The 11,562-nt window shown below is 40.3% G+C and overlaps 1 protein-coding gene across 1 annotated transcript; it reads left to right on the top strand.

Moving 5' to 3' along the window:
• timeless (timeless circadian clock) lies at window positions 1-11,027 on the top strand. The gene is made up of 30 exons (XM_040158443.1): window positions 1-140; window positions 1,073-1,203; window positions 1,353-1,506; window positions 1,736-1,850; window positions 1,988-2,050; window positions 2,176-2,277; window positions 2,405-2,560; window positions 2,643-2,776; window positions 3,351-3,438; window positions 3,551-3,727; window positions 4,036-4,253; window positions 4,340-4,443; window positions 4,625-4,794; window positions 4,889-5,014; window positions 5,273-5,424; window positions 5,834-5,931; window positions 6,182-6,302; window positions 6,445-6,646; window positions 6,763-6,902; window positions 7,110-7,189; window positions 7,312-7,435; window positions 7,561-7,643; window positions 7,800-7,954; window positions 8,088-8,316; window positions 8,585-8,653; window positions 8,772-8,890; window positions 9,127-9,370; window positions 9,967-10,018; window positions 10,131-10,198; window positions 10,431-11,027. The coding sequence occupies exons 2-30, from the start codon at window positions 1,107-1,109 to the stop codon at window positions 10,553-10,555; spliced, it is 3,765 nt and encodes a 1,254-aa protein (XP_040014377.1). The 5' UTR covers window positions 1-140; window positions 1,073-1,106; the 3' UTR covers window positions 10,556-11,027.
• Window positions 11,028-11,562: the final 535 nt, after the last annotated feature.

Raw genomic sequence — 11,562 nt, 5'->3', positions numbered from 1 at the left:
GCGAGACTTGTCCGACTCGTCCGGGTTTTGGGAGACAGCAGACAGAAACCATCGTTACTCTGGTGGAAAAGGACTGAACTTTATACACCGCCGGCTGCTGAACGCGGCACCTCTCCGAGTGACAACATTCAAGCGATCTGGTAACTTAGTCTGTGTTGCTTTTTCCTTCTCCAAACCAAGTCATAGCGCGGTCAGGCTGCTGTAAACTGAAGCTAACGTTAACTGACGGCTACAAAACATTAGCAACGAGTGGAGCAGATACTGTAGCTTATATAAACTAATATAAATAGTGTATATTATTTTGTTGGACTATAACGATTGATGCATTAACGTGTAAATCTCTTAAATTTTACAGCCCGTAAAGGAGGAGCTAATCTTAACTACTTTATATTCCCCTGGAATTAGTAAACTCTTATCTTAGACTATAATAATGCATCATTATTTTTTGATTATATTTAGTGTTATTAATCTAAATCTTCAAAGTTAGAATAGGAGTAGCATTTGCCTCTGAATTGTGGTGGAGAAGAAGTACAAAGTTGCAGAAAATGGCAGTACCCAAAGTACTTAAAGTACAAGTAGCTAAAAATTGTACTTAAGCACAGTACTTGAGTAAATGTACTTAGTTACTGAAATGCCTAAACAAATTTAAATAAGCTGTAAATTACTATACGTAGACCTCACTTAAACTACTCAAACTAAAAAAAGTCAATCAGTTAATCAGAAAACCTAACCTGACCAGAACAGAGGATACACAAGGAAAGGTTTGAGATCGCCTCTGCTTGGTGTCAGTAATGGTGAGCCATGTTAAGATGTTTTAACTGCCCCTATGGTTACATGTCTTGTTGATAATGTAGGTTCGCTCCAATTAGAAAATATTCCGTGGATTGTCCTTGTCCTAAAGAATAACACACACAAAATCTGAAGTTCATAGTAAAGACAGCTTTTTGTGATGCTCTCTTGATCTTGAGATGGGGTTGCCGCTTCTTCTTTGACGTGGAATAGTAACATGGATTTGTGTATTTGTCCTTCTCACCATTTCTCTCTTTCTCTATCCTGCTGTGTGGCTGATTAGACTGAACTTTCACCTTTATACCGGCCGAAGGTGTATGGATTTATTCAGGATGAACTGTGAACTTCTGGCAACTTGCAGTGCTCTTGGCTATCTGGAGGGTGACACCTATCACAAGGAAATAGATTGTTTGGGTGAGTTGTTATGGAGTGGTAAAAATATTTAATTATAATGAATAAGTTATAATTAAAGATAATATTATTTTATTATATTAATATTATATGTTCTTAATATTGCATTAAGAACAGTCATCCTGTAACTGTTTACTGTGTCTGCAATGCAGAGAGTGTGAAGGACTTGATCAGGTATTTACGTCATGAAGATGACACCCGTGATGTCCGCCAGCAGCTGGGTGCAGGCCAGATTGTACAGAATGACCTTCTACCTATTATCATTCAACATGGACAAGATAAAGCCTTATTTGATGCCTGCATCAGGTAAAAACCCTCATAATACAGTCTTATTCAGTGCGGTATTGATACACCAGTGCCAGTGTTGCAATACATTGTTGTTACACCGGTACAAAGTATTGTTTCATTAAACATGTTATCATTAAATTTACATAGAAATTTGCAATTTTTCTTTTTGGGTTTTGTGTGGAAGCTGTAGAAGTTGTTAAATAAGAAAACAATGTTGCTCATGTGACTCTTCTCTGGTTTTTCTCAGGCTTATGGTCAACCTCACTCAGCCTGCCATGCTTTGCTTTGGTAAAGTCCCTGACGACCCGGTGTTCAGACATCACTTTTTGCAAGTGACTTCCCATTTACAAGCCTATAAAGAGGTATTTCCTCCTATTATTGTCATACCACATTTATTTTGCATGTTTTAATATATAATTATATTGGTACAGTGAAAGGTGTTTTGTAAGTATGTAGCATGAAAATAAGTATTTATTGTGTCCTCTCCTTTTATTTTCAGGCATTTGCCAGTGAAAGGGTGTTTGGCATTTTAAGTGAGACATTATACAACCTTCTGCAACTGGTGAGTGTTGTACTGGTAAACATCTTTGCCTCCAGCCTACCTCATTACTAGATTATCTAGTAAAACAGATCTGTTTATTCACGTCTTTCCTCCTGTCTCTCCCTACTCACCTTCACATCTTTCAGGACTGGGAGCAGAGACAGGAGGAGGATAACCTGCTGATAGAGAGGATCCTGCTGCTGGTCCGGAATGTGCTTCATGTACCTGCAGACCCCTGTGAAGAGAAGGTCTGGCTTTAACACGAATGCCAACATTATCTTTATTGTCATAAAGACAACCCTTTTCGTTTTATCTTTCATCTCAGCCAACTCTAATTCCTCTTTCCCCAATCTCTGTCTGTCCTTCGGACTGTAGAAAGTGGATGATGATGCCAGTATCCATGATAGGCTGCTGTGGGCCATTCACATGAGCGGTTTTGATGACCTGGTCAAGTTCCTGGCATCTGCCCAGTGTGAGCAGCAGTGGAGTATGCATGTGTTGGAAATAATCTCCCTCATGTTCAGAGACCAGGTTAGACCGAATAGTGTTTTGGAGGCGCACATAGAGATTGCCAGCTGTTTTCTGCGTTTGAGCTCTTTCTTTTTTCCGACAGACGCCAGAAGCTTTTGTGAGCGCTGGTCATGCTCGTTCAGCAGTGGAGAAGCAGAGAGACTCTCAGGAGCTGGAGGCACTGAGGCAGAAGGAGCAGGCTGAGAAACGTTCTCGCACATTACAAAGAGGAACCAGGTGACAAGCAAGCTGATGTTCTATAATGTCAAAGTTACAAATGGCACAGTTGAGGTAAAAGATTGTTGTTCATGACAACTTTAAATACTCAGTTATACTGCTAACTAAGAGCAAGGGTTAAGCCTACACAACGCATCCAGCTGCATTTGCTAAATGGGAAGGGAAGCTCTTACTGCACTCATACCTGAGTGACACCCTTGATCAGTAACATGAGTAACCTGCTGCATTTACTTGCAATCAAAGGAATATGCATTACAGCTGAACCTTAAGTCTTCATTCTTCACTCCAGGAACAATGTTTTTTTGTTGTTGTTGTTGTTTTTTGTTTTTTGTTGTTGTTTTTTTTTTTTCCCTCCCTCTCCTCTTGGCATGAAATACATCATAGAACTCCTACATGTTATTTACAGACATCTTTTGTTTGTATCCTGATTCTATAGAAAGGGAGGTGAAATACTCCTCAATCTTTATTAGGCTTGTTAGAAGTATTTGCGTGTGAGAAATACCAGTAGACTGAAAAAATATATGTGTATATTCTATTCTGTTCCACAGTTTGTGTGTTCATGTTTTTCTTTCAGACACTCTCGCTTTGGAGGGTCCTATGTAGTTCACGGTCTCAAGTCAATCGGTGACAAAGATGTGATCTATCACAGAAATCTACATAATGTGAGTAGTGCAACTCCAGTCATCTGTAACATAACGACATCCTAATATTTGGATTATTGGTCTCAACAAAAATGATTTTAATGCAAGTGTCTATTTCTTTTGTTTTTTTTAGTTCAAAAATTATACCCATGACACAGGCAAAGCAGTGAGGCGTGTTCCCAAGAGGAATCGATGGGCCAAGGAATCGAAGGACAAACGCCGTTCAGCCTTAAATGTCCGACTCTTCCTGCGAGAGTTTTGTGTGGACTTCTTGGAGAACTGCTACAATCGCCTCATGTACCTGGTCAAGGTAAGCCACTGTATTGTGAATGACGTACTGTATTGGATATACTTTTAGTAGCAAATGGCAAACAGTAATTTTGTTTATTTGACAACATACAGTGACATGCTACTCACACACAAATGCCTTGCTGGAGTTAGCACAAGATCTTCATGTATTTCTAAATTTGTTTTTGAAATTGTTTTTGATGTGCTTTTGTGGAAAAGTATAAAATTGACGCAAAGTTGCGGAGGAGTTCTGTCAAATTTTAAGGTTCTTTTTAGATAACACAAAGTACTATACTTATAAGACTAAGATTTTATATGTGTCCTCTACAGGAAAGTCTCATTCGAGAGCATACTCAGCAACATGACGAAACCTATTACCTCTGGGCGCTCAGCTTTTTCATGGCTTTCAATCGTGGCAACGGTTTCCGTGCTGACTTAGTTTCTGAGACCATGTCCATCCGTGCTTTTCATTTCATTGAGCGCAACATCACCAACTACTATGAGATGATGCTTACTGACCGCAAAGAGGCCACATCCTGGTCCCGAAGGTGAGAATAGAATTCGGAAGCCGGATAGAATAAAAATGTGGAATCGGTGAGTTGACCCCAGACTGATATCACTTGTTCTTCTCTAGGATGCACTTGGCTCTAAAGGCATATCAAGAACTGCTGCTCACTGTGAATGAGATGGACCGCTCGCAGGATGAAAGCATCCGTCAGAGTTCTAACGTTATTAAAAGTGAGATGCTTCTAGCTCAAGGCCCTTTATTTTGCTTTCAAATGTGAAATACAGCTTTTTTTTTTTTTAGTTTCTCATCATTCCATAATGCTTAGAAATAAGGATATAAATATTGTAATTCTTGTTTTACATCTGAAATATGAGAACGGGTTTGCGTCATCTATTTATTGTTATCTACTAGGTAACATATTCTACATGATGGAATACAGGGAGATTTTCCTGACCTTGCTGAGGAAGTTTGATGAAACCAGGCAGCCTCACTCTTACCTCAAAGACTTGGTTGAGTCAACTCATTTCTTCTTGCGCATGTTAGAGCGCTTCTGCAAAGGTCGCAATAACTTGATGGTTCAGGTAAGTTCTTCTGTTTAAATTTGTAGCGCATGTTTAAATGTTTGCCATTACCACCTGCTTAAAATATTAATATCTAGCTCTGTTCACTCTGCAGAGGAAAAGAGTGAGGCGGAAAAAGTCTCAAGGCGGAAAGAATCCATCATTTCCAGAAACTAGCCCAGAAGCCCTGGCAGAGACCTGGAAGATCGTGGAGGAAGAGCTGAAGGGTACAGGGCTTCAGGTCAGTGTGTGTCTCAACCTCAAGGTGGGGCACGTATCCTCATATATCCCATAATAATTTTGGAGTGGATTAGAGACATATTATCATACGGCAGATTCTGCAAAAAAATATTTCACCATAAATTGTTTTTCTAAAGTTACATAATAACCACGCCCTTTAAGTATTCCAAAAAAAAATATCAGTCTGACATCAATGTATTGAGTGAAAGGGGTCAAATTTACCAACACTGAATACCACTTTTCTGTCTTCTGTGTGCAGTTGTCGGAATCTTTAACCGAAAGCATCGTGCCATTCGATGCCACATCTGAAACTCCTCTTGAGGAGCAGCGGACTGAGGCTATGGTGCGAGTGCAGGATGCCCTGCTGACTCGACTGGGACCAGAAGCACTGGGACTGCTGCGTGCTGCCAGGTCAACTAAACGCACCATTAATTTCATTATCAATCAGTCTTTCTTTCTTTCTAATTTTGGATTAATTTTATTCTCTGCAAAAATGAGCAATCACAAGTTCTGAGAGCCAAAATGACTTGTTTTGGCCGACCAACAGTCCAAACCCTAACATTTATTCAGTCTAAAATATTATAAACTCTGAAAAGCAGGCAACCTTTACATTTGAGAAACTGGAACCAGGAATTATTTGCTGTTTTGCTTTATTAAACAACCACAACAATTAATCAACTATCAGAATTCTTGAAGATTAAGCTTTTGATGATTATCTAATTGATGATCTAATTTCAGCTGTAATCCCATCAACCCCTCATACTAATCCCGTATCTCTACATCTTTAATTTTTAAAAGATTTTCTTCTTGTCGTACTCAGGGAGGTGTGGCCAGAGGGAGATGTGTTTGGTTCAGCTGATGTGGAACCTGAAGAGGAACTGGAACTCCTCAAGCAGATCCTGCATGCCAACCTGCCAAGTAAGTTTTTAAAATGAGTGAACCTTTGCACTAGGGCTGTTTTTATTGATTTATTTTGAGTATCAATTTATCTGTCATTTGTTTTCTGCTTGAAAATTACTTAAATGATTCATCACGTGTCAAAATTGTTGTTTATTTTTCTTTTGATCCATTAATTGATTAATTGACCAATTGTTGCAGCTCTGCTTTGTACCACAGCATTTATGTGGCATTCAAACCTTACCTTTACCATTACCTTGCCTAATTTCAGGGTCCACTCCTCCTGAGTCTGTGGCAGAGGAAGATGATGATGGAATAGAGTTAGAAGAAGAAGAGTTGGAGTCTGTCCAGGTTTCTGAAACAGAGTTCAACTTTCTAGACTTCGTCAAGAGGTGAGGAAAACAGTTATAGTAACTTTCAGTATGCCAGATCTCTCAGAAAATAACTTTCAAGGCAGTAGCCTCTTCCACTGCATCTTCAAACATTTTGTGACCTTCTGGATAGGTCATGTTACCTTTCTTTCACCCCTCACAGGTTTGCCAGCCCCAATATTGTGCGCCCCTACCTCCTCTTATTAAAATCATACTCAAAAAACACACCTCACACAAACCACTGCATCACTCGGATGCTGCACCGCCTGGCCGTCGACCTAAAAATGGACGCCCTGCTTTTCCAGCTGTCAGTCTTCAACCTTTTCAACAAAATCCTGTGTGACCCTGCAGCAGCTGCGTACAGGGTACAGTAATATCACAAGAGAAAACAAAAGTTTAGCTTTGAAAAGCAATCTTTTGGTAATATAAAGTCTACCGAAGATTAGACACAAGAGCTAACCTTTCATACTCTCCCTCACAGGAACTAGTGACCTTTGCCAAGTATGTGCTGAACCGTTTCTTTTCACTGGCAGCACAAAACAACAAAGTTTATGTTGAACTGCTGTTCTGGAAAAATGTGGGAGCTGTACGTGAAGTGACAGAGGGCTACAGCAAAGAAGGGTTGGTTTCTCTTTGTTTTGTATTTCTTTAGGGTTGGTGTTTCCACCAATGTGTGTTGTGTTAAATTGACCGTTGTTGCTAAGTTATAGGTAAAAGATGCACTTTCATTTAATTTATTAAAATATATGGAATTAAACATTTATTACAAACTAGCAAAGCTTGGGTTCTGCTGTTCAAAATTGTCTCTCGTTGTCTTAAATATTTCAGAGAGGGAAAGAAACCAACATGGACTGAAGAGGAGGAAGAGGAGTTGCGCAAGCTCTATGAGGAGCACCGCCATTCCGAAGGTTTACTTTCTTTTTGTTCTTTGCACGTTTTCTGTCTGTTTTGTTTTAAGTTATATGATGTACTTGCACACTATATACTGAAGTATAAAATTCTGTCACTGACTGTTGGTTCTTGTGCTTAGTGCCAGATATAGTGGAGACTTTGCTGCCATTACTCAGCAACAGCACCCGCACTCGGCGCCAGGTAGTGACACAGCTGGTGCGTATGGGTCTGGTGGACAACGCTAAGGAACTGAAGAAACAGACGTATGTACTGTAGAAAGAATGAGTAAAATGTAGGGAGGAATATATTGCAGAGTGGCTTGGTTTACAGTCTATACTGCAAATCCTAAGGTGTTTTTATTTATTTGTTTGTTTGTTTGTTTACAAAGGAAAGGTACCCGGATTGTACTTTGGACTGAAGAGCAAGAGCAGGAACTGCAGATGCTCTTTGAGGAGTACAAGGATTCTGACGGTACTGGACTCATTGTGTAGTGCATGAGAAAATGAAGTGGCCTTTCACTGTACCTCCGTCCTCAGTTCCAGTCCCTGCACAACAGTAGTCTCAGGAGTACATCATGGTTTGTGTGGTGACTCTCTTTAGTGATGAAAAGTAATTGTACTCTCACAGATGTGCTGGGTAATATCCTGAAGAAGCTCACAGCCAAGCGGTCCCGTGCACGTGTGGTGGACAAGCTACTCAGTATGGGCATGGTGTCGGAGAGAAGAGAACTTTATAAGAAGAGAAGTCGTAATGCTCAAGGGAAGAGCTCTGGAAAAGGAATGGTAAAGTTATTTTACAATTAGACTATAGAATAGATTAAGTTTTCGAAGATGATCAGAACATAAACTACCCATAATAAAGTATATTTAAAGAAATGGTGTTTCTACAGTAAGGGTAATATATTTTCTGCCACAGACTGAAGAAGAGTTCCTAGCAGGACTAACGCAAGGTTCCCCAGATGATTCTGTGGACAGAGATGATGAAGAGGATGGAGAGGATGAGTCTGAAGACAGTGAGGAGGAGGAAGATGAGGAGCAGGAGAGGGAAGAATCACAAAATGGCATAAGAAGGAGCCAAAGCATGCACTCCACAGTGGAGAGGAGAGCTGATGTAGGCACCATGGTCAATGCGCTACTACTGAAAGGTGAGACAAAGATCAAACTGCTTGAACAGTTTTTACAATTTGTACTCTGTGCTTTCTCCTGCACTCCACTTTCATTTAAATGGAAATTGGCAGATGCTAAAATATAAAATATTTAATATAACTTTTATATCTTAAGGTAATACTAGAGCTTGTTTTTATTAGATAAAAAAAAGTCTTTGAAAGACAATTTATTATTCTTCAGAACACTCTTAGACAGTAGGAATGAAATACTAGTTTCATGATGTTGTTGTTTTGTTTTTTTTAACAGGCATGTCTGGACCCCTATTGTGGCTACAGAATTGTCTTAACAGAACAGCAAATGACCGTGAAGATGATGGTTAGTGCAATTGTTACAGCAAAAGCTTCTGTTTTATTTCTTTACTTAATTGAAAGTTGTTTTAGTGTTTGAGGAAGTTATTTGTGAGTAAATGAAATTATTGTGGTCGATTCCCCAGGTTTGTCCCAGCCTGTGCCTCTGGTCCCTCTGACAGAGGCAAATGAAGAAGCCATGGACAACAAGAGCTTCCAGAGGCTGTTACGCAAACTGGGGATGCGTGCACCTGCAAATGAACAGGTGTGTTCAAACCCCCCCCCCTGATAATGTTTCACGACCGAATCATTTTACCTCATTCTAATCACGTCCCCTAGATCTGCATTTTTGGCTTTAGTTTACACCAGTTTTGTTGTTTCTATGTGTTTGATTGATTGCAAAATAACTAAATAATCCTGATGGTGAAAATATAATACAATGTAGTTAACATTTTACATGTTAATTAACATATTAGTTATTTTGGACTGTTTGTTAATCAGGAATCTTTCTGGAGAATCCCAGCAAAGATCAGTGCATCCCAGCTCCGGAGTGCAGCTGCAGCTCTTACTCCGAGAGAGGATGAACCTAAAGGTGGCGAGGAGCAAGACGGGCCCAGGAGTCCAACTGGAGAACCCCAGGAGGAGGAGGAGGAGGAGGAGGAGGTCTCAGGTGAACAGAGAGCTCAGGCTCTGAGAGCTCTGCTGCTCGCACGTAAGAGGAAACACCACAACACAGAGCACACAGGTATGTGTGGGTATTTCATAATCGTCTGCCTTGTCGTCTCAGGTGACACCAGTTAATTACAGCTTTCTCGCCTAAGAAAGCGTTAAGTTACATGGTGCACATAAAACTTGCCTCTTTTATAGCCTGCTCTGGCTAGTCAAGTAGCCGAGAATATGGAATAGAAAGTGAGTATTTTTAAGTGGAAGAAGTCAGTGTTTATGCTTTGATTTTCTGAGAATATACAGAATTTCCAGAGAATATAACAGAAATCCATTGCTATTACATAGTTCTGTCGTTTTAGCTTGGAACTGGAAATGTAATTTTCACCCGTGGTTTTGCATTTCAAAATGCTGAGCATAAAAAAAGCAGCAACACATAGCCACAAGATTAAAAATGGAAAGTGTAAAATCACACGTAGTAATAAGATGCCTCTGGTGCGCCACTTTAAAAAATAGTTCAGCTGCCTTAGAAGATGGGAGACCACTGCAAGGCTGGCAAAAACCAGTGGGATATGTTCACTTTTTAGGTGTTTAACATGCAGCATTTTATTAAATCTGATGCTAATTAAGGATTGGTCAAGGATTAAGATGGGTTTTTTTTTTTTCTTTTTTCTTCAGCTCCTGTGTCAGATTTCACCCTCATTGAGGAAACAGAAAGTACAGCTGAGAGGTGAGGTATCGCCCTCTGTCTTTGTTAATCAGTTAAGCCAAACCACAGCTGAGAAACGTGTATTTTAGATTCTGAATCTTCCTAATCCTCAGTCTATTTCTGTACACATCAGGTCCCAAGGTCCCAAGACCTCAGCTAAAAGAAGCAGAAGCAGAGTGTTGGATGACGATGACGAGAATGGTATTTTACTCACATCGTTGGAAATTAATCTTGACACCATTGTTTTAATATGTTAAAACCTGTAAAACTAAAGATTTAAAGTGAAACAGGTTAAGGTTGTTATTCCTTATATCATGCTAAGCTTAACATCTGTGCCACAGCAGTATGGCACCAGTAATGAGCCTCTGACAGCAGTGGTATTTAGTCATAACCTAATTGCAGCATTTTGGCTCACACAGCTCTCTCTTTACAGAGCACGACTCCACCACTGCGATGGATATGGACGGTGATGCAGATTCAGACAGGGAGAATGTCTCTGCTACTGTGAAGCGTAGACGGAAGATGGTCCTAATTGATGACGAGGAAGATGGGGATTAGTGATGACCTTTTAATGGACTTTAGAAACTGTGGACAGGGGAAACATAAAAGTCCCTCGCTTTGCTCCAAGGTGGACGCAGCTCCCTGGAGGGTCTGCATTCCAGACAGTGGAAATGCCAGTAATGTAATACCAAACAGCCAAAGAAATAGTCCCCTACATCTGCCCCTATGGATACATAGAGCCTCTTAAACAATTTCGTTTTGATATCTCTTGGGTAAGCAATTGATTGGTGCCTTTATGTAGTTATGTTAAATAAGTTCTGGGCGGTGTTCTCTTTTCTAAGTTGTTCTTTTTCTCTATTGTTGTTTGAGAAAGTTTTGGAAAACAGAACTTCATTTATAACTCAAAAATTTCATGTTTTGATCTGAAAGTTGTTGCATGTGTAGAGATACTTTTGTACTTGTCAGTTATTTCCAATTTTGACTTAGGATTTCATAGTAAAATTCATGCCTGGTTATTAATAAAAAAGCAATGTTGTCAAAATAGTGGCCTTTGTCACTTTTTCTTGTCTTGCACTGCATCGTTTTAAACACTAGAGGGCACCTCAATGTTGAATAGTTACCCTTGATGATCACTGGAGGAACTGATTGATACGTGTCATATGTAGAATATCCCATAGGAACGGCTGAATATGCTGTACGTCACTTTAAAACCGACTCTTGAACAAAAGTTTTAGCAGTGCCCCTCTGCAGGGGGCGAGGACAGGCTCGGGACAGACCTGAACCTCAGTCTTGCATTTGACTTGCGCTCCTACAAAAACTGACGTGAACAAATGTCTCCCGACAGCGCTCTCTTCAACACAGCCATCCCGTATCCTGTGCATGTCTGCAGTCGTCCACGTGTTCCAGCTGTGTCGGAGGTGGTCTCTTGTCCTCACATCTGGACCACGTTAGTAACTTCCTGTCACGGCATCTGCGCTGCCCCCATCCCACAGAGCCAGAGGCAGTCCTGACAATATACAGATACTGCTGTGAGTTGAGCATGTGTGCACAAAAGCGGGCGAGTG

This window comes from Xiphias gladius, chromosome 21, assembly GCF_016859285.1.
Source record: "Xiphias gladius isolate SHS-SW01 ecotype Sanya breed wild chromosome 21, ASM1685928v1, whole genome shotgun sequence".
NCBI lineage: Eukaryota > Metazoa > Chordata > Actinopteri > Istiophoriformes > Xiphiidae > Xiphias > Xiphias gladius.
Note: the sequence above shows the minus strand (reverse complement) of the source record. Positions and strands in the feature narration are given on the sequence as shown.